Genomic DNA, 25,323 nt, shown 5'->3' on the forward strand with positions numbered 1-25,323 from the left:
AACCGCTGAGCCACGCCAGCTGGACTCCACACGCACCATTTTGAATGTCCCAAGAGCCACATGACAAAGTAGAGAGAACAGGTGAAATTAACTTATGCCTAAAATGTTATCATCAATATAAAAAAAATCACAAAAAAGATGTGTACATACTTGTTTTTTCATATTAAGTCTTTGGAATCTGGTGTCTTTTGCACTCACCGCACATCTTGACTCAGACTCCCCACATGAGCAGCGGGGGCCGTAAGGACTCCGTCTGGGTAGGCGGGGAGCCGGGAACTTGATTAAGCACTGGACCTTAGAGCTTTTAGAAAAGAAATACATACATTTAAAAGATGCTCTGCTCGCCAGGAGTCCAAGTCGCGTGTGTGTTGGGAAGTGGGTGACAGCGGTGGGAAGGGCTGCTGCAACTGTGTTATCTTGGGCCTGGGCCTCAGATCTCATTGTCTCCAGCAGCTGGCTGACTCCCTATGTGGCCCCAGGCTACTCACCTCACCTTTCTGAAACACAGTCTCCTTCTCCAGTTATAATAGCAACAACAATAAACAGACCTTTCCCGTGTCCAGCCCCAGCTGATAGGGAGGAAGGTAGGTGATGGTGCGACGTTGGCCCTTGCCCAGGCTGGACCATCTCTGCGAGGCAGGCTGGCCAAAGGCCCGGGAGGTCTGTCACCAGGGAGTCCCTTCTAAAAGGGAAGGCAGGCAGCCTCCTTGGGCAGCTAGGAGGCTCCAGGTTCTGGAGCTGCCCCTGAGGACGTGCCATCTGGGGACTCAACCTGAGAAACAGAAGCCCAGAGCCAAGGACTCGTGGTGACCTGTGCTCGGGGCCGCTCTGGTTCCTGTCCTGGCCGGTTCGTTCAGCGTCAGTCAGACCGCAGCGTCCTCGTTCTCAGGAGGGATCAGAGAGCAGAGCAGCCTCCCTCCCACGGAGCCTTCAGCACAAGCCAGCACCCCGGGCCTCGCAGCCTTCTCCCAGCGCGGGAGCCCCACCCGGGAGTCCGCGCCCAGACTCTGGCCTCTTCCTTCCTCTAGTGGAGAAAGAAGCAGAGACACACCATGAGGCCAGTGTAAACACTTACTCAGCCTCCTGAGAAAAAAGTGCTCAGAGAGAAGAAAAATGACTTATTCAAGGTCATGTGACCCTCACTGACTATCCAGGTACAGGTAATATAGGGGAGAAGAATTCAGCCCTGCATCTTGTCACTCTCCCCCCACAAAAAAAAAAATTTAATTGAAATTATTGGGGTGACATTAGTTAATAAACTTATGTACGTTTCAGGTGTATAATTCTGTAATACATCATCTGTATATTGTATCGTGTGTTCACCACCCCGAGTCAAGTGTGTTTCCATCACCATTTATGCCCCTTTGCCCTCTCTACCTCCCTCCACCCCCTTGCCCTCTGGTGATCACCGTACTGTGGTCTGTGTCTGCGTTTTTTCTTTGCTAATCATCTTCCTTGGCCCTCCGAGGGCTCCCTGAAAGGCAGGTCTGACTTCCCACGCCATGGAGGAGAAGTAGGGTTCGTGCACTGCTGGCCAGAGAGGAACAGAACAGGGGGCGCCCCCAAGGTTACTGGGGTGGACCAGCCAGAATGGGGCCAGGAAGCTGGGTCTTCAGTCTTTGAACTTCTGCATTTTATTTAAGGTTGCATTTCTGAGAAGACTAAGAAGGAAAGCATGAAGCAGGAACTTGCTTGGGCCAATGTGTATGCACTGTGAACCACTCGAATCAGTCCATCCACACTCACGGTGCACTTCTGAGGTGCCAGCTTCCTGGCACCTGGATGTGGATCAGGCCTGGTCCCCACCCTGTCCAAGCCTGAAGTCTAATGCGTATAAAAGGCACAGAAGTACCTAATGACCCAACAGGAAAGGTGTAGCAAAGGGGCTTGTCTTGGTTTCCGAGGGACACAGAAAGGGTCTTTACACTTAGTCAAGGAGGTGGGCTTTGCAGGATGAATAGGAGTTCACCAAGCAGGGTAGACGAAGCAAACTTCTTTGAGCCTCAGTTTCCTCATCTGCAAAAGGGAGCCAATTGCATCTCCTTCACAAAGTGGACTCAAGGATGAAATGAGATGCTTTGGGCCATGTACCTAGCACAAGGCTTGGCACATAGCAAGCGCTCGACCAATCTCGGCTATGCGTGTGTGGGAAGGCAGGCGTGGCAGCTGGAATTCCTGTTCTCTATGATTCCTCTCTGGCCAGCACAGGAAGGATGGCGTGGTCAATGGGTGAGGGAGAAACAGAATTCTCATGGGAGGTAGGCTGATCCTAAAGACCCGGGGGAACGGGATGGAGGTGGCAATGCCGTGTGAGCCCCTCCTCTCTGTACCCGAGAGGGCAGGGCTGGTTCTCCAGGAATCTGAGGTGTTGGCATGCAGCCACCCAACACTGTGATCACCGTATGGGGTAGTACCCCGCCAAAGGCTTTGGTTTGTTTTGTTTCATTCATTTAAGTTTATCAAGTGCCTACTGTGTGCCAGGCACTGTACTCATGACACCTGTGCTTGATTGACATAGGGTGGGTATGAGGACCAGATGAGAGTACAGGTATAGGGTCTGGGCACAGTGATGGGCAAGGGCAGACTCTTGAATTTGTGAGCTTCCTCCCTTTAAGATGCCTGCCGCCACCTGCGTTCAGCCAAGGTAACCCCTTCCCTGGGGCAGCTAGGCTTCTCATTCACCAAGAAGCCAGCGGGCATCACAGTGTGGGGTATGCAGGAGGCAGCCGATCAATGGTTCTCTCTCTCATCAAGGCATCACAGTCCCTCCCCAAGGCGGAAGCCAGGACGGGGCAGTGGGGAGCCGGTGATGGTGCTGCACTCCTGACCCCCGCGCTGCCCGCCCACGCGAAGGACAGGCCCCTACCTGGGCCTCTTCTAGGGCATGACCTGCGCCCACATCCCCCCAGGGTCCTCTCACGTCCGATGAGTCAGCCTGTGGTTTTCCCCTGCGCTGGGCCTGGGAAGGAAGTGCCGCTGCAGCCTCAGCAGAGAGAGCACGAACCCAGTCAGGGCCTGGCTCCCCCTCCAGCCGCGTTGAGACTCAGGACTCAGTAGCTCGGAGCACTCGCCTGCCTGCCCCTAACACCCAGTTAACCACAATGTCAGGGCTCCCAGAACAAGTCCTCCTGCCCCCGTTTCAGCTCCTCCCCTGCGGCTCTGCGGTTGTGTGTGCGTGTCCTTGTCTCACGTCCCGCCGGCCCCTGAACATCCTGAGGATCAACGAAAAGAAGTGCCCTGGCCCAGCTGGTGTGGCTCAGTGGTTGAGCCAGGAGGTCACTGTTTGATTCCCGATCAGGGCACCTGCCCGGGTTGCGGGCTCGATCCCCAGTGTGGGGGGTGTGCAGGAGGCAGCCAATTAATGGTTCTCTCTCATCATTGATGTTTCTATCTCTCCCTCTTCCTTCCTCTCTGATATCAATACAAACATATATTAAAAAAAGAAGTGCCATACTGGTCTGCATCCCAGGTGCTGGTACAGGGCGTGAGCGAGCAGGAACTGAGAGGTTCTTGCTGAACTAATTCGGTTTGCCCGTTTCCTCCTCTGCGAAGTGAGAGCACTACACCCCCGGCCTCCATCCTGATGGCGGGGCCGTGGACAGGAGGCACAATCCCAGGGGCTGTCTGCACGCCGACTCGCTGCCACCCCACCGGCCGCACAGTCTCACGGTTGCTGTCACTGTTATTATGCCATCAGAGAGAGGGCCTCGTCCTGGGGTGGGGTCTGGGACCTGACCGGTGCCTACCACCTTGCTGAAAACATTCCAGCTCTGGGAGGGAAAATGTTTGGTCTGTTCCTGCTGACCGGCCTGGGCTGGATCTTCACGGGGCGTTTTGTTCTTGCTTCACTGATGCACGGATGTTCTGAACAGCAGAGTGAAATGCTAGACTTGGAGAACCTTGATGCGTTTCTGTCATTAGCACCACAGGGTAACGTGCCTTGGAGCTTAGTAACCTGTAATAACATTCAAATGATATTTACAAAATGGGAGGCCACACGTGGGCCGATGTTGAGGGCGGCTGGGACCCCCGGATCCTGTGGAGACCAAAGCCTGCCCAGTGCTCTCCCCCTGCCAGGGCCAGGAGCAAGCGCAGATAATAGTGCTGCGCCCGGGGTTTCAGGGCCAGTGGGCTGGTCTCTCATCTGTTTGACACGCGGACTTTCCACGTGAGTTCATTTCAGCAAAGACTCCACGGCTACAACAGCAGCGAGGAACCCCTGGCCCGGTCCTACCTCCTCATTTTTTTAAAAAATAGATTTCAGAGAGGAAGGGAGAGGGAGAGAAAGAGAAAGAAACATCAGTGATGAGAGAGAATCATTGATCGGCGGCCTCCTGCACGCCTCACACTGGAAATTGAGCCCACAACCCAGGCATGTGTCCTGACCGGGAATCAAACCTTGGCCTCTGGTTCACAGGTTGATGCTCAGCCACTGAGCCAGGCCGGCTGGGTCCTACCTCCTCATTTTGCAAAGGAGGAAACCAAGACGCAAAGAGGGTCAGGGCCTTGTTCAAAGCCACAGGGCCTGTCAGGTGGCCTTAGAGCTGGAGAGGACTAAGGCGGGGGGGGGGGGGGGGGCGGTGGTGTCAGCGCTCTGCTCCCTCAGCAGCTGCGGCTGGGGGGGGGGGGGGAGGGCGGCAGGGTAGGGGGGAGTAGTCCCCCACCTTGCAGAGTCCCGGTTTCCTCGTCTATAAAAGGCCATGACATTGGCACCCACCTCCAGCGTTAACGAATGAGGAGTGGGTACCCAGGAGAAAGAAGGTGGTGACAAGTAGAAGGGAGGGAAGGAGGTGACGATGGTATCAGGGATGAGGATGAGGAAGGGGTGACCTGGAGCCCCCTGAGATGGGCTGGAGCAATGGAATCAGGGGTCCTTCCTTCTCTCTCTGCCCACTCACCCCCCGTCCCCCCACGGTGTCCTGGCCTCGCTGAGGTACCCACAGAGTCTGTAGAGTCTGGCCTGTCCTGGAAGTGTGGGTCCTACTCAGGGTCAAGTTTCTAGCACCTCCATGCCCCACAGGGTGCTGGTCACTGACAACAATGTCCTCCCCAATCCCATAGGGCCCCTCCCAGAGGGGTGCCGCTGGTCCCAGGGCTGACCTGTTGGAAGGAGGGCCAGCATGGGCCACGTGTCCCATTCCCAACCAGATTCCTGGAGTGGCCACCACACCTCCTCTCACCCCTCCCATCTTCAGAATAGCCAGGTGGGGTGGGAAACTGAGGCTCTGAAAGGCAAAACAATGATAAAATGGACGGTGGACACGACGGAGCACCCCTGTGCGTGGCCCTCTGCTAAGCACTTCACACCGTCCACTCAGGAGACCTCAGCCCTGAGACTAAGGCCCAGGGAGGTTCACCTGCCCGAGGTCACACGGCCAGAAGGTGCCAGAGCCTGAGTTTGAACCCACATTGGTCGGACTCCATGCCCTGGCCCCTAGGACCTTCCTCCGCATCCTTTTGGTAAAACCTTTATTTATTTTTAATAATTTTTTTTATTGATTTCAGAGAGGTAGGGAGAGGGAGAGAGATATAGAAACATCAATGATGTGAGAGAATCATTGATCGGCTGCCAACTGGGGATCAAGCCCGCAACCCAGGCACATGCCCTGACTGGGAATCGAACCGTGACCTCCTGGTTCATAGGTCGACACTCAACCACTGAGCCACCCAGGCCGGGCTGCTGACACCTTTCTACTATACGTTCCCAACCCTGGGACGCAGGCCTTGCTAACGAGGAGCCGGCGAGGTGGGGTGGGGACAAAGACCAGCCTGGTTTCAGCTCCGCTCCCCTGCCCCCTCCCCCATGAAGCTCTTGTCCATCGCTGTGAGGACGGGGCCTGGCCAGCCCTGAGGCTGAGCCCTTTCATCCCGGGACCTGCTGCTGACAGTCTCACATCCTCCCGGGTGAAGAATGTCACCTTGTTTCATATCTGCCTCCTGTGTGGTTGGCTGGGGAAGGGGACCGCAGGAGTGGGGTGAGGTTAACCTCATTGTTGTCTTATATGGTCATTTAAATCTCCCAGGGCTTCCTCCAAGGGCCAAAAATAATCCGAGACACAGCAGCTGTGTCCAGCACAGAGCGGACCGGGCCATCTGCTTTGGTTCAGAGCCCTGTGTCTGTCTGTCAGTCTCTCCCCCTCAAGCTCCCTCTGTCCTCCGACCTGCCTCTGGCCATGACCTGCTTCTCATATGCAGAGTACTTTTCCCTCTTTCACTCCTGCCCTGCACCCTCCAGGTCCACGGCGCCTCCCGAGAGCAGCTCGGCCCACTTGGGCCTGTTCCAGGGGGTCATGCAGAAATACAACCGCAACAAGGCCTCCCAGATGGCGTAAGTGACCCCGGGCTGCCCCTGAGACCATCCAGGCTCCTCTCCCAACTGGGGATGGTGGGGGAGAGGGGTGGGAAGCCTGCCCCCAGGCCCCAGGCGGGGGGGGGGAGGGCGGGAGGGCACTCTGGGGGAGACCTCCCAGGCACACCCTTTCCTAGGGTGTCCCCCTGAGACCCAGTGCTCTGCTGAGCTGGGCTTGGTGGTCACAGACTCGGCCCTCAAGCGATGGCCAGGCTGTGACTGTGATGAGCCTCTCAGAGCCCCAGAACGAGCCCTGAGTGCTGGGGGCTGGGGGCTCTGAACCTGGGGACCCAGCAGGGGAGCCTGCCCTAGAACCCCTGAGGCCCAGAGGGGTTCCGAGGAGCCGGAGCTGATAAGTCAGCCACACCCTCTGTCTCAGTTTTCCCCACCCCTTGTCATCACTGCGGGGGGGCAGGGTTCGTTTCACTTTGTTGCCTTTATTTGTTAACTGCCAGGTGCTAAAATCTAGAAATAATCGAGTTACCGATTACGAAGATGTGTTAGCCCCGCACCAGGGTGCTGGGCTAGGTGTGTCCGTGGGGAATAGCTCTGTCCCGTTTGCTTCTCTCTCCCCATATGGACCCCAGAAGCAGCTAAAAGGAAAAGAAGGGCCATCGCTGGCACCCTGTCCGCTTGCCCGGCTGTGCTGGGGAGAGGGGAGGAGGCCATGGCCAATGTTTCGCTCCTCCCCAGCCCATGTGAGTCCCCACTTCCGTGGTGCTGCAGGTGGGGTTTTGACTGTGGAGGAGACCCGGGTTCTGGTCTCGGCGCGGCTGAGGTTTCCTGTGACTGCTGGGGAGTCGCTGTGAGGTTAGAGGACAAGGCGCCTCCAGGGTCCTGTTCAGGTCCTTAGTTTCTGAGGGCTGACACCCCAGCGGCCACTCCCACCCTCGGGGCGGGGCGGGACTTTGGCTGGGCTCACAGAGAAGCCATCCTTGGCTCCAGGGGGAGGACACCAGGCTGGTGGCGGCTGAGAGTGTTCTCACTATGCCGCCCCCCCCCCTCCTCGCCCAAGGCCACAAGAACAGCCGGCCGCCTCTTTCCACTTCAGCCAGTGCCCCAGGAGACCTTCCAGGGAGACGGGACACATACCCCTCTGGGGCTGCTCTGGCCGCTCATCAGAGAGGAACTCGTCAGGGCGGCAGTGATGGCGTTGATGGGGATTCCAGGGCTTATCTGGTCAGTTACCCATCATCCTTGCTGGGTCTGTCACTGAACTGGCATCTAAGCTCCAAAGCTATTAATAACCGAGAGGCTGAGAGTCAGGGGGAAGTTCGCTCCGGCTGGAGGAAGCAGTGGGAGGGTAGAGGGGCTGGCCTGGGAGACCCTCAGGGCCTATCCCAGCCTCGGACAGGGGTGGGGCCCTGTTGCTTCTCCACCTGGGAAGTGGGGCCGCGTCTGTAGAATGTGCTCCAGGAGGAGATCTGGGAGTCATAGGCATCATGGTCTTCACTGACTCTCCAAGGATGGGGGACGGAGCTCTGAATGCATGCGTGATGAATGGATGAATGAATGAATGAATGAATGAATAAATGAAGTCGCTTTAATGAGCTAGGCAAAGAAGTTATCATTTGTATTAGCCCTGAATTCTTTTTGACATTCAGAGTTTTAAATGTATTGATGAATCAGATTGATTAATCCTAGAACTTAAGCCTTTCAGCTGCTAAAAGTTCTGGGGTGAGGATAGGGGCAGGAGCAAGAAGCGGGCTGCTGAGTGCAGAGTCTGCCTCGGAGCTGCTCAAAGCGCAGCCGGCCCCAGAGGTGAAGGTGCTGGGCCAGTGAGGGCGCCCTGCGCTCAGGGAAGGTGGTGAAGTGTCGCTAACACCGCCCGCGGTTCAGTCTTCCATCCCTTTGGAGGCGGGCACTGTACACACCAATCCTCTTAGCGGACGTGGTCTTGGTGTAACACCAGAGGCAGCCACTGACAACCACAGGACAGAGGGGTCCCCTAATTCTCTTCCAGCCACCAATGAGCCTTGTCTAAAAGGGACCCCGTGTCCAGCTGTGGAAGTGGAGGAGCTTGCCATGTCTCAGCCGTTTCCAGCAGTTTCCCTACGTGGCAGGCGTTTGGAGATGAAAGCTGTGAAAACGCCCAGGATGCTCACAGGGGGAGTGAACCTGGCGAGGCTTGAGCCGGACCCACACCCACCTTTGTAGGCCTTTATGTCCTCCAGATGCCCCAGGGAGGCCATTGGCACAAATGTTTTGAACAAGATGTAAACAAAATTCCCAAAGAAACAAGCAAAACTCTGATTAAAAAATAAAAAGAGGCTATCTTTTTGGAAACAGAAGGGATGAAGGTGTGAAATAATTGTTGGGGTTCCCAGGTTCTGAATTCTTCCTTTATTTCCTTCTTTTCTCCCTCCCTCCCTTTTTTCTTCCTTCCTTCCTTCTTTCCTTCTTCCTCTTCCTTTCTTCCTTTCTTCCTTCCTTCCTTCCTTCCTTCCTCCCTCCATCTCTTTCTTTCTTTCTTTCTTTCTTTCTTTCTTTCTTTCTTTCTTTCTTTCTTCCTTCCTTCCTTCCTTCCTTCCTTCCTCCCTCCCTCCCTCCCTCCCTCCCTCCCTCCCTCCCTCCCTCCCTCCCTCTCTTTCTTTCTTTCTTTCTTTCTTTCTTTCTTTCTTTCTTTCTTTCTTTCTTTCTTTCTTTCCATATTTATTTAGCACCTATTATGGGCCAGCCACTGATTTGTCCCTGGGAATTAAATCATGAGAAATAAAGAAAGACACAGTTATCTTCCTGGAGCTCATAGTCCGGTGGGGGAGACACACAATGGTCAAACAATCATTCAAAAACATGTGAAGGCCAGTGGTTATATGAGGTTTATGACTGGAGGCAGGGAGAGGCTGACCTGGCCAGGCAGGCTGAGGGAGCGGCGATGGAGCTGAGGTCTGGAGGGGCCAAGGTCAGGGCCGAGGTCGGCCGAGCTCCCAGGGCACCCCTGTGGGTTAGGAAGGATCATTCTCCTTGTTGCCGAGGACGCTGGCTACAAGAGGGTGGAGCGCCTGTCCAGACCAGCAGGGACAAGCGGGGCAAGTGACCCCACAGCTTGCACCGCTCCTGGCCACCAGCAGGCCCTGCTTTCCCCCTGGGAGAGAGGCCGCCTGGCCCAGCCTGTGCCCCGCTGTGCTCTGAGGAGGCCCCACCCCTGGTTCTCACAGGCCCGTGGACCCAGTGCTAAAGGCCATCAAGGAAGACGATGAAGAGGCCTTGAAGGCCATGATGCAGGCGGGGAGGAACCTCGCCGAGGCCAACAAGGAGGGCTGGCTGCCGCTGCACGAGGCGGCCTACTACGGCCAGCTGAGCTGCCTGAAGGCCCTGCACCGAGGTGAGGCCGCCGCTCTGGGTGCAGCCGGTCCGGGAGTGGGACTCGGGGCGAGGGCTCCTCCTCCGACAGCTTCGTGCGCTTTGCCCCACAGCCTGGGTGAAGGGCACGGCAAGGTTCGCTCCTGAGTTACAGTCTCCAAGTTGGGGGAGGGAAAATGACTTGTCCCCAAACGCAACGACCTCCTCTCACCCACCCAACCTCTCCGGACCTCCCAGGACAGGAAAGCCTAATTCCTAGAAAAGGAAGGAGTGGGGGTTGGCTTTGGGGAGAGCTACTGCCAGCTTGTTCTAGAATGTTCCAGAGGCTGATTTGGTGTGGAAAATACCGCAGCTGTGCCTGTGCCCTCCAAGGCCATCCCCCACAGCTGTGGGACCCTGGGCGAATCGTGTCTCCTCTCTGAGCCTCGGCTTCCCCCCAAGCCAAATGTGGGTGGGAACACCTGCGGCAGCACAGGCCCCAGACAGCCTACTGTACTCCAGGGCAGAAACAGCTGCATGAGACCGAGCTTCCAGCAGTGGCCGCTGGGACTGTAAGGGAAGGTCAGGGTCATTCGCCGAAGGAGGAGGTTCAACCAGGGAAGGCTTCCCAGAGGAGGTGGCATCTGAGCTGGATGCATATGACCAGGACGCTGAAACAGCCCTGTGAAAACTACTGAATCCAGGGCCAAGATGACGAAAGCAGGCTGGGTGGTCAATTGAGGCAGATGCCACATAAGCCTGTTCTTGGAGTTGGGAGGAAACTCTGACCACCCCTGTGTTGGGGTGAGGCCGGGGGCGGAGGGGAGAGGCAGGTATTTCCCTCTTTGATGAATGCAGTCTGTCCTCCCCAGCATACCCAGCAACAATCGACCAGCGCACCCTGCAGGAGGAAACAGCCCTTTACCTGGCAACGTGCAGGGGACACCTGGACTGCCTCCAATCCCTGCTGCAGGCGGGGGCCGAACCCGACATCTCCAACAAGTCCCGAGAGACACCTCTCTACAAAGGTGAGGCGCCCTGGTGGGCTTCCCGGAGGAAAAGTTCAGAAACTAGGTGGGCGATTGGGAGCATTGCTCCTGAGGCGCATGCCCCAGCCCCATGGGGTTTACTTGAAGGGGCAGCCTCACTCGGATGCATGGCTTAGGCCACTGATTCTCTCATTCATGCTTGTATTCGGTCAACATTTCCCAAGTCCTCCCCTGGGGTAGGCAGGCCGAGGAGCACTGAGGGCTCAGAATGGAAAGGACCATCCATGCCTGAGTCTTCTCCCAGGCCAAGGGGCATCGCCTCACATAACGGTCAGCACAGGGCGGTGAAGAGCATGGCTCAAGGCACCTGGGAGCACAGGGCAGGGGCCCTGACATGGGGAAGGGCACCCACAGGAGGGTGTACCTGGGCTGAGCCTGAACAGGAGGGATCTGCCAGCTGGACCAGCATGGGAAAAGCACAGGCAAAGACAAAGAGGTGTGGGAGAGAATTTGTACCTCTGGGATGCTTAAGCAAACCAAACACTGGTGGCTGAATCAATACATCATCCAAGGACATTGGCAACCCTAGCAAGTGCCCAGAGTCAAAAGCCAAATAATCCTAACAGCTGGCATGTATTGAGAGCTCTCTGTATGCCAGGCACTGTCCTTTTATTTACCTCATATCCATCTACATATGAGGTATCCATTTCACAGATGAGAGCCTAAGGCACAGAGACCTGCAATGAGATCCGGGATCACAGCCAGGGGCAGGCCTGGGATTTAAACTCAGGAAGGGGTATGACAGCTCCATGCTCTGAACTCCTACCCTATAAAGCATCTAGTGAGTCTGTGCCTACATCAGCCTTGGGTCTTGCAAAAGTGAGAGGGCTTCTACACCCAAAAACTACAGCATTCCCCAATCTCCCATGTGTCTGGTATCCAGCACCTGGAACATTCTGTAGGCAGCAGACACTGCAGACCTGCAGTTGAAGTGTCTCCCCCAGAACCCAGCTCCACTCAGCCACCACAGCCATCACCTGGACCCTCAGCTGTCCCAGAGAGCGCTCCCAGAATGCTGGGTGGGAGGTCCCAGGATCGGGGCGGGGGTGGAAGGTCCCAGGATGTGGGGTGGGAGGTCCCAGGATGCGGGGTGGGAGGTCCCAGGATGCGGGGTGGGAGGTCCCAGGATGTGGGGTGGGAGGTCCCAAGATGTGGGGTGAGAGCTTCCAGGATGTGGGGTTATAGCCGAAGCTCATGGACCTGTGTGAGCTCCAACTACGTGCTAAGCACCCTGCTAGAACCTTCCATGCACCACCTCGCTCTGTGCTCCCACAGCATCTTCTCAGGGAGGTTTTGTTACCTCTGCTTTACAGGCGAGGAAACCAAGGCTTCGGGGAATGGGGCTTCGCCTGAGGTCCTGTCTGGAACACTACCAGGCAGCCCCGTTCCTTCTCTCAGCCCCTGGCTGAGCCGGAGAAGCCTCCAGGGGCTACTAGTTCATTGGACAAGTGCCCCCGCACCCTGGTGACAACTCCGGCAGAGCAAAGAGTGCACTCAGGTCTAGAGAGAGAGGAGGCTTAAAAGGGAGGTTGGGGCAGGTTAAGCCAGACTTGATGAACTGCATTCAGGAGATAACTTCTACCCCAGATTAAGTGAGCAGCTCCTGTGGAGGGGCTGTGGCAGGAGTGTGGCCTGTGCTCCTCCTCGGGCCTTGGCAAGGTGGAAGGCTGACGCGGGGAACACTGGGAAGGGACATGACATCAGGCATCCCGGGACACTCCTGGGGACAGAGGTTTTCTGGACCCAACAACCTGCGTTTGAATCCCAGTTCTGCCCCTTACTGTCTGTGTGACCTCGGACAAGTCACTTACCCTCTCTGTGCCTCATTTTCCTCCTCCGTGCAAAGGGATAGTAACGCTGCCGATCTCAGGGATGGTTGAGAACATTAAATGAGCTAATCATGTAAAGTGCTCAGAACAGAGTGCCTGGCACATAACCAGTGCTATATGCACGTCAACAAACATCGATGCTAATCAGTATTACTATTACTGTTCGCTGTCTGTCCTATGCAGACACTGAAACTTAGTGCTGGCCTAGTGGATATTTGTTGAATGAATGGCGGAGGAGTGAATGAATGAATGAATGAATGAATGGACAAACAGGCGAATGACGTCTTGGCTGGCCAGGTCCTGCCAGAGGCCCTGCTGACCGTCTCGCTTCTCCCTGGGCACAGCCTGTGAGCGCAAGAACGTGGAGGCGGTGAGGATCCTGGTGCAGTACAACGCGGACACCAACCACCGCTGCAACCGCGGCTGGACAGCTCTGCATGAGTCTGTTTCTCGCAATGACCTGGAGGTCATGGAGATCCTGGTGAGCAGCGGCGCCAAGGTGGAGTCCAAGAATGCCTACGGCATCACCCCCCTGTTCGTGGCCGCCCAGAGCGGGCAGCTGGAGGCACTGAGATTCCTGGCCAAGCACGGTGAGTGCTAAGGAGTCCCCCAAGGGCACAGCTAGGAAGGTCCTCAGAGATCCACTCCAAGGGCAGGCAAGTTTAGGTGTCATCGTGTGGGCAAACTCTGATTATCTTCTTGGAGTGCTGTGTTGAGAGGGTTCTGAGGTTGTGTCTAGGCTCAGTGGGAAACCTGTTGAGATCCACCAGTGATGCCTGAAATTAGGCACAAACTCGGTAGGGGGTGGGTGAGGGGGCGTGGAGTGGAACACCAGCCCCATATTGGCGATCTCTAATCTAGCCCAACATCCTTGTTTTATAAATGAGGAATCCGAGGCCCGGAAAGGGGAAGTGAGTTCTCTATAGTCACATAGCAAATTGGTGGGAGAACCAGCCAGACTCTTAGTCTCCTGATACCACAACCACTTCTCCTTCTACCATGTCACACGTTGGGGCCAGAAGGAGCCTCAGACAGCATTTAGATCACTTCCTCATGTTGTAGTCGATGAAACCAAGGACCAGCATGGGAAAGTGGTTTGTTCAAAGGCACCCAGCAAGTTAGTGCAGACCTGGGATTTGAACTCAGGTCTTTGTACTCTTAGTCTGTAAAAAAATTTTTTCACTTAATGGAGAAAGGAAAACAATATTGCCTATGGCAGATGTCCTTGTGGTTAAAGAGTCTTATATTTTGATTTCCCCCAAGAACACTTTTGATTATTTTTTCTCTTTTGCTGGGAAGTGACCCTCCCTTTAGCAACAGAGAGGCCAGAGGTAAGCCAGACCCTGGGGCAGAGTTGGAATACTTTGTTGAAGACCTACTATGTGTCAGACACTGTACTAAGCATGAACACAGATTAGGCCAATGTGATTTTCTCCATAGTCGTGTCCTCATCCCATTTTATAGATAAAGAGACTGAGGCTCAGAGGTTAAATGATTGGACACGGCCAGAGCCTGGATTCTGACCGCATCCATCTGATCCCAACCTGCATGTTCTTTGCACCCGGCCACCCCACTGGGCCTCAAGAATGGCCCTTGTGGGACTTTGCTCAGATAAGCATCCGCTTACCATGTGCCTGAGCAGTTAGGGCAACAGACCCACGGCACTTCCTACAGCCAGGGATGGATCCTGACGGACCGGCTTGAGAACAAAGGGGCGCAGGCAGGGGCCTGGGAGCCAGGCAAGGAGGCCAGGCCAAGGGCAGGGCCCCAGCGGGCGGGAACCGGTGGACTCTGCACATCTGCGGAGCTCTCCCGCAGCCTCCGAGTCAAGGCCTGCTCCCGCTGTGGGCTGAGTCCATCTTTAATCCAAATATTTTTCCTGTGCGAGCAGCCGGCTTGGCCAGCGGGGTCCGGGCTTCCAGGGAGCCTGACTGAGAGGTGGTGCTAGAGCTGCTCGCCCACTCCCCCTCAGGGGCGGAGGGCCGGGCCTGCCCTGTGCCCAGCCCCCTCCACCCTGGAGAACTGCCATTTGCGGGCCCCTCCTCTGTGCCGGGCACCGGGCGGCTGTGACAGACCACAGACTGGCTGGCTCACAGGCAACAGGGGCTGTTGCTCATGGTTCCAGAGACTGGAAGTCCAAGGCCAAGGGCCCTGGCAAATTTGGTGCCTGGCGAGGGCCCACTTCCTGGTCACAGACAGCCGTCTCCTCGCTGTGTCCTCACACATTGGAAAAGTGAGAGATTCTCTGGGGTCCATTTAAAAATATATATTTTTTAAATTGATTTCAGAGAGGAAGGGAAGAGAGACAGAAACATCAATGATGAGAGAGAATCATTGATCGGCTGCCTCCTGCACACTGAGGATCGAGCCCACAACCCGGGCATGTGCCCCAACCAGAAATTGAACTGTGACCTCCTAGTTCCTAGGTCGACGCTCAACCACTGAGCCACGCCAGCCGGGCTGGGGTCCCTTTTATTAGGGTACAAATCCCACTCCTGGGGGCTCCAGATTGGAATCACCTCCCAGAGGCCCCACCTCGAACACCATCACTTTGGGGGTGAGGTTTCAACATATGCATTTTGGGGGGGACACTGTCTATAGCAGATATTTGCTTATTCTCGCAGTATCCCAATCAGTGGGTACCATTATTCCACCAGCAGCTGAGGAAACGAGGCTCCTGCAGGCTGCCCAGGGCCAGGGAGGTTGTAAGCCAGGAGAAAGAAGCTTCAGCCGGTCCTTGTCTGTCCCCAGAGCCTGTGCTCGGTCCACTAGACCAGAAATCAGTCATCAAAAATGAATGCTCACCCGAAAACCTGAGCTAAGCATGGGGCCTGAGGGAGGAGCTGTGATTACCTGACACTTTTGATTTCAGCCCTTCCTGACAGTCTACTGCCTCTCAGTTCCATTTCCTGCCAGAATAAGAGGGGCCGCGGACAGTCCGAGAAACCCAAGCAGTCAGCTCTCCCCCTCACCGCCAGGAGATGGAGGGGGTGGAGGAGCCTGGGCTGGGGGAGACTGCCACCAGACCTGCCTCCTCCTCCTGTCAGCATAGAGCAGTGCCATTTTCAAGGGAGACAGGAAGTAATTGCTCGTTCATTCTTGGAAACGGAAGGCAGAGATCGGGATTTGTTGTTGGGGTTCTTCTTCACTAGGGGGCTCTGTACTCTCCAAGACCCGCAAGGGAGGGCCTTCCTCAAGGCGGGGCCAGGCTCCTTTTACACGGAGAGAGGGGGACGAGCCTGGCCTCTGCCATCAGGCCATCTCCCATGCCTCCGCCATCAGACTATTCGGGTTCAAGTTCTGGCTCTTCACTTACGAGCTGGCGGGTCTGGGGCAAGTTGCATAGGTTCTCTGTGCTTCTCCACAGAGATGAGAGTAGTGGTGGTCACATGGGGTTGTGTTGTGGATTCCAAGACACAACCATGGAAAGCGCGGTGCCCGGCACACAGTAGGCGCTCCCCAAATGCCAGCACTGTGTGACAGCTTTTCACCTGCGAGAGGCCTCTGCTCAGGCAGGCAGGCCCCAGCGTCTCGGGGTTACGGAAGGGAGCTGGGGGTCCTCCAGGTGGACCCCTCCTTTCTAAGGACCCAACGTGCCACGGAGGTTAGCACAGCCCAACAGGGACATCCCATCAGGGACAGCGACCCCCGATCACTCACCGGTCTGCCTCTTCTTCGCCAGGCGCGGACATCAACACGCAGGCCAGCGACAGCGCGTCGGCCCTCTACGAGGCCTGCAAGAACGAGCACCAGCTGGTGGTGGAGTTTCTGCTGTCGCAGGGCGCCGACGCCAACAAGGCCAACAAGGACGGCATGCTCCCGCTTCACGTCGCCTCCAAGAAGGGCAACTACAGGTCAGCCCCGGCCCGCCCCCCCCCCAACCCACACGGGGCGGGGGGCTCCAAATGTCCCGCCCACAGGATGAGGAAGGCTCGGTCAGAGAGGAGGGCACCTTTGGAGGATGAGAGGAAAAGCGCTCAGCAGCTGGCCAGCTAGGGCGAATGCCCACAGCAACAGCAATGACAGTAATAAAGCAAACACTAGCTCTGACCACCACTTCCCATTATGAACTAATTTAATCCTTTTGATAATTCCACTTTCAATGATCCTTTTAACAAATCTACCGAGGTAGATACTGTTATCTCTGTTTTCCAAATGAGGAAGCTGAGACACAGAGAGGTTGAGTGATTTGCCCAAAGTCACACAGCCTATAGATGGTAGGAATTCACCCATCCCCAATGTCACATCTATAGGAATTCCACTCAAGGCACCAGATATGCATCTGAACTTGAGGTTATTTCTGGTGAGGATGCAAAACCAACCTTTAAGGCAATAAGCCAGTATGCAAGATGCCTACAATAATACCAATAGTACCAGCGATAATAGCTAAACCTTATTGATCACTTACTATGTGTGGGTACTTTGAGCAAGATGAGAGAAGCTTACTTCTCGGGGAGGGACCGGTGGGAGGAGAGGTGCACAGGTCTGTACACACACACACACACGAATTCATGGCATAACGAAAGAGCATTCCACAGTGGTCCTAGGGCACACTGGAAGCAGAGCTGTGCTAGAGCTGGTCAGTACCGGCTTGCACGAGCCGACTGTTCACGTTGAGAGCCTAAAACTGGCCATGGTGAGAGTATTTACACCACAGCCATTGGTGCATGCTACAAACCACGGGCTCCTCCAGACAATGTAACTGGGTAGCCCAGCAGAGCAGCGATTTTCAGCCTTTTCCATCTCACGACACACATAACTAATTATTAAAGTTCTGCAGCACACCAAAAAATAGGTTGTGTCTTTTGCTGATCTGACATTTAAAAATAGGTATGATTTTGATACATTTACACCGGATGGCTATTGTTGTCTTGATTGTTGTCATTTTTCTATTTGACAATCTCAGGGGAAAGAGGTCCGTGCCCCTGACCAAATAGTCAGGTATTGCATGTTTTAAACATTCTTGTGGCACACCGGTTGAACGTCGCAGTGGCAGCAAACCAGGATCTTAGTGTCCTTTTTGCAGCTGACATTTAGCAGAGACATGCATTTTGGACTCACTTTGCCCTCCTTGTTCTTACACTTGATCTTAGCCAAAAGGCCGAGAAGCGATTGACCTCCTTGTTCTTAAATATGCTTTCTGTTTTACTTTTAATTTATACTATCTTTGCAAGCCATTTAACACTCTTTCTAAGAAAAGGCAGAATGGAGAACATTTAGTAAGTTAAATTAAAGTGTAGCTAATACAGCACACTCACAAGCCAGTTGGTATCCCCATGAACTACAAGGGCAACTGAGGCTCAGAACTCAAGGCCTCACAGGAAATGAGAGGGGAGAGCGTGCGCACAGGCCTCATTCCCCACCCCGCCCCCTGCAGGAAGCTGGTTGGCTGCCTGTGTCTCCTGCGGGAAATGGTGAGGGTGGGCGTCCGTGTGTCTTAGGTGCGGGGCCTGGGTCACCTGCAGCAGACTCCCAGGTCCCTCCGTCCTGCTGGATCAGGCCCTGGACAGCAGGGCCCGGGACTCTGCATTTCCAGCGGTTCCCTGAGTGATCCTGAGTCGCACTGTGAGGAGAACTGGCAGTGTGCATGCTCAGCCAGCTCCACTGTGTACCTGCCTGCTCGTCCTCCTTCACGGAGGACCTGCTTCCTGCTGCAGCTCCCAGCAGTCCCCGGAAATGCTGCCACTCCTGGGCGGGGGCCCTCTGTGCCCTGGGAACACCCTCAGGCAGATGCTCCACTGGTGGACCTTTGCTGGCTCCAGCATGAGCATCACATGGGCTCAAGAAGAGGTAATCCCCCCCCCCCCACCACACACACACACACACACACACACACACACACACACACACACGGCAGGGCTCACACGGTGCAGCTCAGCGGTATTGGCCGCGGAGCCGTCTGTGGGCGGCTGGTTCCTTTGTGAAAGTCTAGTTCACAGTCAAAGTTACCCTGAACACTGACAAAGGTCACAGCACCGTGGCCTGGTGACCCAGAACGCCTCCAGGTCTTGAGCAGCAGGGCAGTGTGCTCCCCTCGCCCTGGTGGCCAAGATGCCAACAGCTACCATTTACTGAGTGCCTACTAGGCGCAGCTCAGCTTAACTTCTAAGATCTCATTTTATGCTCAACAGCAATCTCAGTGAAAGCATTACTAAATTGTGTTTTGTAACCTGGGCAGAGCAGTCGACCTTGCTGATTGGTCGGAGAGAGAATGAGATCAGCTCACAGGATCAGTTCCAGAGGGGCAGGGAACTGGGCCTCAGACACTGAGGGTTCTATCGGGCAATGGTCACCTTTGTTCCTCTTCATGAGGTGCATTTTGAGCAGCAAGCACTCTATGGTCCCAGGACCTGCCCATGGGAGAAGGGGGAAGGCCCCAGGTTGTCCTTCAGCCCACAGAAGGGGCTTGGGGAGAGAGGTGATGATATGGATGGATATGCAGTGGGGATGCCACCATGGCCACTCCCCTGTGTTAGGGGGACTGGGGCATCATGGAAAGGTCTGGCCTTGGACATACATACATTCTGGCCTGGCTTTGCTATCCACCTCCTGTCCAACCTCACTCTTATTCCCATCCCACATCCGTGCCTCAGTTTCACCCTCTGGAAAATGGGACGGCTGGACACACTGATCTCCAGACCTGTCCAGCATCACACACTCGTGTTCAGATTGGCAAAGTCCTACAGAGGCAGACAATAAGATGGTATTGCTACGTCGTTAAGATGATGCTTTGGGAATCTAGGCAGCGTCCAGTCATGTTCCCACATTTCGGCCCTTTCCCTCCGTTCAGGAAGGGATCACTCGAGACCAGCTGTGACCTGCCGGAGATACCAGCCCCCTCTGGCAGGTGGCCCCGGGCAGTCCCTCTCGCTGTTCTTTCCCGAGCTTGGGCAGGTTACGGCTGTTAGCGAGCATTTGTTGCCAATGGCCTCAGTCCAGGGTGAGGCCCCAGCCCTGCCTTGGACCAGCCCCTCTACAGAGCAAGGTCAGGCCTCCTGTGCCCGCACAAACAGAAATTAGGAGGCAATTAGTCCCCCTGGTGTGTGAATTTCCTTTTGAGGTTTTAGGCACAGATTTTAGGTAAATAAAGCGTTACTAACAATAATAACATTTTCCACTGAGACCCTAGCAGAGGTTGCTGGCATCAGAGTGCCAGGAAGCAGGGAAATCAACGTGCCAGGAGGCAGAGAGGCGTGGGAACGGGCCTGCTGGCACCGCCTTGCCCTGCCATGGCCACTTCCTTGGAGCCCACATAGGGACGTGAGGTCACCTGTCATCAAGGATTAGACGGATTGGGGTCTGGAATCATGACAGAAGCTTGTTCCTGCAGGTGGCAAGGGTCCAGGGGAAGACAGCAGAGACAAGGGGTCAAGAGCGCTGGGGCCAAGCCCCCAGAACTGCTTTACGACCCTTGATTAGTCCCTTCATTTCTCTGAGCCACATCAGTCAAAAGGGAGCCACAGACCTGCTCTGGCTACCCCACAGGGCTGCAGGGAAGGTGAAACGGGACAGGCAAGTAATGCATCATGAAACATGTGAAGCCCCATGACATACCTGCTACACAAAAAATAAGGGTGTGGTTCAGAGTGTGGCCCTCTCTCTAGGGCAGTGGTTCTCAACCTTCCTAATGCCGCGACCCTTTAATACAGTTCCTCATGTTGTGGTGACCCCCAATTTCATTGTTACAAATTGAACATAATGAAAGCATAGTGATTAATCACAAAAACAATATGTCATTATATATGTGTTTTCCGACGGTCTTAGGCGACCCCTGTGAAAGGGTCTTTCGATCCCCAAAGGGGTCACGACACACAGGTTGAGAACAGCTGCTCTAGGGGGAATGGGACTACCTGCATTCAAATCCCGGTGCCGTCACTTACTGGCTGTGCATCCTTGGGCAAGTCACATACCCTCTCTGGGCTTCTGTTTCCTCATCTGTAAAGGAAGATAATACTAGTACCCACCTCATAGGGCTATTGGGAGGGTGTAACAGATTAATGCAGGGCAAGTGCTGAAGGCAGTGCTGATAGTACTAGTAGTTAGTACACGTTGGTGGCAGTGATGTGCTGATCCAGCGGGACAGAGCTGCCCAGGGATCTCCAGCCTCAGCAGGGGCTGACCAACCCACCCCAGGCCACAGGCAGAGCAGAGAGCCTGGGAGAGGCTGGAGTCAGACTTCAGCATTAGAGGCACTGAGACTTACAGGACAGGGGGCACCCTGTCCACCTCATGGCCACCCAGCTCCACCGCTTACTGGCTATGTGACTTTGGGAAGGCGGTTGAAGCTCTCTGAGACTCAGTTTCCCTCTCTGTGAAGTGGGGATAGCAGCAGGCCCACCCTTCCAAAAGGGGTAACTGTGAGGGCTGGCCGGCTCCTCAGCGCCCCCTGCTGGTAGGCCCGCGCCTCCCTACATAGAGTAGTTGTGAGTGGCCGAGCCTGGTCCCTCAGCGCCCCCTGCTGGACCGTGACCCGCGCGTGCGCGCTCCGCCTTGCAGGATCGTGCAGATGCTGCTGCCGGTGACCAGCCGCACGCGCGTGCGCAGGAGCGGCATCAGCCCGCTGCACCTGGCGGCCGAGCGCAACCACGACCACGTGCTCGAGGCGCTGCTGGGCGCGCGCTTCGACGTGAACGCGCCGCTGGCGCCCGAGCGCTCGCGCCTCTACGAGGACCGGCGCAGCTCCGCGCTCTACTTCGCCGTGGTCAACAACAACGCGTACGCCGCCGAGCTGCTGCTGCAGGCGGGCGCCGACCCCAACTGCGACGTCATCAGCCCCCTGCTCGTGGCCATCCGCCACGGCTCCCTGCGCATCATGCAGCTGCTGCTGGACCACGGCGCCAACATCGACGCCTACATCGCCACGCACCCCACCTCCTTCCCCGCCACCATCATGTTCTCCATGAAGTACCTGTCGCTGCTCAAGTTCCTCATGGACCTCGGCTGCGACGGCGAGCCCTGCTTCTCCTGCACCTACGGCAACGGCCCGCACCCGCCCGCCCCGCCCCCTTCCAGCAGGTTCAACGACGTGCCCGCCTGCGGCAAGGCGCCCTGCGTGGTCCAGGTAGGGGGTGGGGACGCCTGGGGACGGGACGCGGCCATGGGCTCGCAGTGAATGCTTTGGGAGGGCGTGTGGGTTAGTGGTTAGTGCGCTTTGGTGGCAGTAGAACCGGGTGGTTAGAAGGTTTCAGAAGCAGCAGAACTTAGTTGTTCACACGAACAATTAAACCCTTTCTGGTCCGCTGTCTTGGGGAATTTCAGGAAGGAACAGTGGGGCAGGGGGCTGGTGGGGAACTCTGCAAAAACCAGAGGTCATCACCCCCAGCAAGCCTGTGGCTGGAAAGGGGGGTTGAATGAGCAGGACCCGGATGGAGGCGAAAGCAGGTGGGTCTAAGGTCAGGCGAGATGCAAGGTCAGAGCAGAGGTCGACCTGTCCATGGTGGTAACCCAAGAAGTCAGAACTTAATGAAAAGGAAGTTAGAACACCCGGCTCTCGGAGATCATTACAGTGGCTAACGGCCATCATTGATGAGCCACCTACTGCGTGCAGAGAAGTTGATGTTCATACTACTTTCATTCTCATAAGCCCCTGAAGTGGGTGTTATATACCCATTTTCTAGATGAGGAAGTTGAGGCTTAGAGAGGTGGTGCCACTGGCCTAAGCTGCCCACCGCCCATTTCTGGCAGCAGAGGCCTGTGTTGACGAGACGAGGGAACTGGATCCTAGCTGGTGTACCCAGTGTCCGTCCTGGGACATGTCAGCCTGAGGCTGCCGCCTGCAGGATGAGCTGGCGGAGGCGGTGCCCTTGTCCTGGGCGTCCCAGCGGTGTGTGCTCCCTTTCAGTTCTGCGAGATCCTGTCTGCCCCCGAGGTGAGCCGCTGGGCAGGGCCCATCATCGACGTCCTTCTGGACTACGTGGGCAACGTGCAGCTGTGCTCGCGGCTGAAGGAGCACATTGACAGCTACGAGGACTGGGCTGTCATCAAGGAGAAGGCAGGTAGGGCTGTCACTGCTGCTGGCACGTCTCGCTGCCCGACTCGGGCCCCGGGCTGGGGACATGTGACTGTTACTAACATTTGGTGACCACCTACTCCGTGCCACGTTCTGTGCTGTGAGTCACATACAGTGTCTTCGTGATTCTTTGTTCTGTAATTGAGGAGACTGACCCTCGGAGACTATGTTACCTGGGCCAGGGTCTCACCGCTAGTCAGTGGCAGAGCTGGGATTCAAATCCAGGTTTGACCCACTCGAGTCCTTCCACTGTCTTTCCGGGACGTTTTAAACCAGTGGTTCTCAACCTTCTGGCCCTTTAAATACAGTTCCTCATGCTGTGACCCAACCATAAAATTATTTTCGTTGCTACTTCATAACTGTAATGTTGCTGCTGTTATGAATTGTAATGTAAATATTTGATATGCAGGATGGTCTTAGGCGACCCCTGTGAAAGGGTCGTTCGACCGCCAAAGGGGTCGCGACCCACAGGTTGAGAAACGCTGTTTTAAACAGTTCCAGCTCCCTAAGGGATATCGGATGTTCAGAGCAAGTTGCCCATGTTTGTGAGCCGCTGAGAGGCAGCACGGTGAGGTCCAGGAGAGAACGATGGCCTAGAGCAGTGACGGCGAACCTCTGACAGGCGTGTCAGAGGTGACACGCGAACTCATTTTTTTGGTTGATTTTTCTTTGTTAAATGGCATTTAAATATATAAAATAAATATCAAAAATATAAATCTTTGTTTTACTATGGTTGCAAATATCAAAACATTTCTATATGTGACACGGCACCAGAGTTAAGTTAGAGTTTTTCAAAATGCTGACACGCCGAGCTCAAGAGGTTCGCCATCACTGGCCTAGAGTGCAGAGTGCATATGAAGCACACGGACATCTTATTAAAAAAGCAGGAGCTGGCTCAGCAGGTCTGGGCAGGGCCTGAGAGCCTGCATTTCAGCATGCCGCCAGGCGGTGCCAGCGCTGCCGATCTACAAACCCACCTGGAGCAGCACTGGTGTAGGAGGCAGACCCCCTGAGCCCCGAGCTTGCTAGGTGGCCGTGGGCCTCAGCATCCGCATCTGAGCAGAGGAGCTTGGGTGTGTCCCGCCCCCTTCAACTGCGCCAGCCTGAGGTGCCTGCAGGGGGCGCGATGTGCCTGGTGCAGTGAGGTGGGGTTTGGCCAGGGTCCAGCTGCTGTGTGCAGTGTAGACGGGGCAGCCTGGCTAAGCCAGTTTGAGAATCCCTCCTAAGCATTAGAGAGCTCACGGGGCAGGTGAGACGGCAGAATCAGTGGGACTGGGTGCTGACACCAGTGAGAATTGGGTGCCTGCCCAGAGGAGTCCTGGCTGCCCCAGCCTTTCTCTGGCTCTGAGGGGCACAGTCCCAGCCTTTCTCTGGCTCTGAGGGGCTGCCCCAGCCTTTCTCTGGCTCCGAGGGGCTGCCCCAGCTCTGCCCAAGCGTCAGTCCTGTGGCACAGACTGACAGCAAGCCAGTGGTACTATCCCACCGCTGCTGCCTTCCCCTGGCACGTTGCCTGTCCAGGTGCCTACCATCCCAGTGCCCGACTCTGACTTGCCAGGCTCCTCCTTGATCCCCACACCCCTTTGCACCTAAACCTACTGCAAGAGTTTGCATTTGGACAAATGCCTGGGAAGCACTTGAATTGAGACCCTTGATAAAGTTCCTGGGCCGGCAGCAGGGGGAGGATGGCATTGATGGGCACAGCCCTCGATGCTCAATAAGCTTTCACTGGGTTCACGAGTCATTGGTGACTGTCACCATGACCCTCCGCGGCCGCCTGAGGGTGGAGCAGTCCCTGCTTCGATGTTGGCCTTGCCCCTCACTGTCCCCTCCCCCTCTCCTCCCTAGAGAAAGCTAATCCCTTACAACTAGACAGCGTCCCAGGGAAAATGAGCAGAACCAAACACCTAGTAACAGGTAGAACAAATAGTTCCCAACCGATACCTGCTCGGTTGCCTTAAAGCCGACCCTCCACCTGCAGAACACTCCCCCTGTGCTTTTTCGTTCAAGGCTGCGATGCTGATGTCGTTATTTACGAGGAAGGGCGGACAGAGGCTCGGAGAGGTGGCCTGATACACCCAGAGTCTCCTAAGTTACCCAGGCCGCCAGCCCAGTCCTGGCGGTCCCGTGTCCTCGGCCTCACCAGTGGCCTTTTGGCCCCCCCACCCCAAGTTCCGTCTTCGCCCGGCTGAGAAAGGGGCCAAGCTTCCCAGCGGGCAGGCTCTGTCCCAAGGGAGAGCGAAAGGCAGTGGAAGTGTCCGAAGTGCAGCGACGGCACCTTCTCACCTAGTGAGGCAGCCCCGCAGCTGCCTGGCCTCGGTCCTCCCCCACGCTCCCTCTGTGTCCCGTCTTCCCTGGGCGGCCAGGGCCTCCTTGGCCTGGCACTGATGTTTCCTCTGCTTGCAATGCCCCTGCCTCCCTTCCTCGCCTGGCAAATTCCTGCCCAATCGTCAAGGCCCCCCTCAGATGGCAGCGTATGGCGTGAAAGCCTTCGGCAAAGGTCCCTGGCCGGCACCTCGCTGTCTCAGGCCTGACCACAGAGCCAGGCACAGCGAAGGGGTCAGCATGCGTTTGCTGAATGAGTAAATGAATGGCCTTTGATTCAACCAACACCTTCCCTGTGCCAGACCTTGTGCCTGGGGCTGAAATAAATGACCCCATTACTAGTCGTATTGGTCCCTGTTTTTACCTCACAGCCCGTCCCCTCCACCAGCAGAGACCACTCACTGTCCTTCATTCACTGAGGAGCCATCCTCGGGGGCCTCCGGGGCGAGGCACCAGGTGCGATTCTGGAACCTGGAGCCTGCT

At 55.9% G+C, this 25,323-nt stretch overlaps 1 protein-coding gene across 3 annotated transcripts in view; it reads left to right on the forward strand.

Moving 5' to 3' along the window:
• The window catches only part of ASB2 (ankyrin repeat and SOCS box containing 2), a 35,388-nt gene that overhangs the window by 9,218 nt on the left and 847 nt on the right, over window positions 1–25,323 (forward strand). For 2 of the 3 annotated variants that reach the window (XM_036315910.1, XM_036315913.1), the window contains 7 exons: window positions 6,236–6,328; window positions 9,508–9,674; window positions 10,504–10,659; window positions 12,854–13,099; window positions 16,192–16,363; window positions 21,006–21,570; window positions 22,351–22,504. In XM_036315910.1, the coding sequence (XP_036171803.1) occupies window positions 6,236–6,328; window positions 9,508–9,674; window positions 10,504–10,659; window positions 12,854–13,099; window positions 16,192–16,363; window positions 21,006–21,570; window positions 22,351–22,504 (1,553 nt within the window). Of the gene's footprint in view, window positions 1–6,235; window positions 6,329–7,286; window positions 7,529–9,507; window positions 9,675–10,503; window positions 10,660–12,853; window positions 13,100–16,191; window positions 16,364–21,005; window positions 21,571–22,350; window positions 22,505–25,323 lie in introns of those variants that run through there. The other variant, XM_036315919.1, reaches the window with a different exon arrangement.

This window comes from Myotis myotis, unplaced genomic scaffold (assembly GCF_014108235.1).
Source record: "Myotis myotis isolate mMyoMyo1 unplaced genomic scaffold, mMyoMyo1.p scaffold_m19_p_1, whole genome shotgun sequence".
Taxonomy (NCBI): domain Eukaryota; kingdom Metazoa; phylum Chordata; class Mammalia; order Chiroptera; family Vespertilionidae; genus Myotis; species Myotis myotis.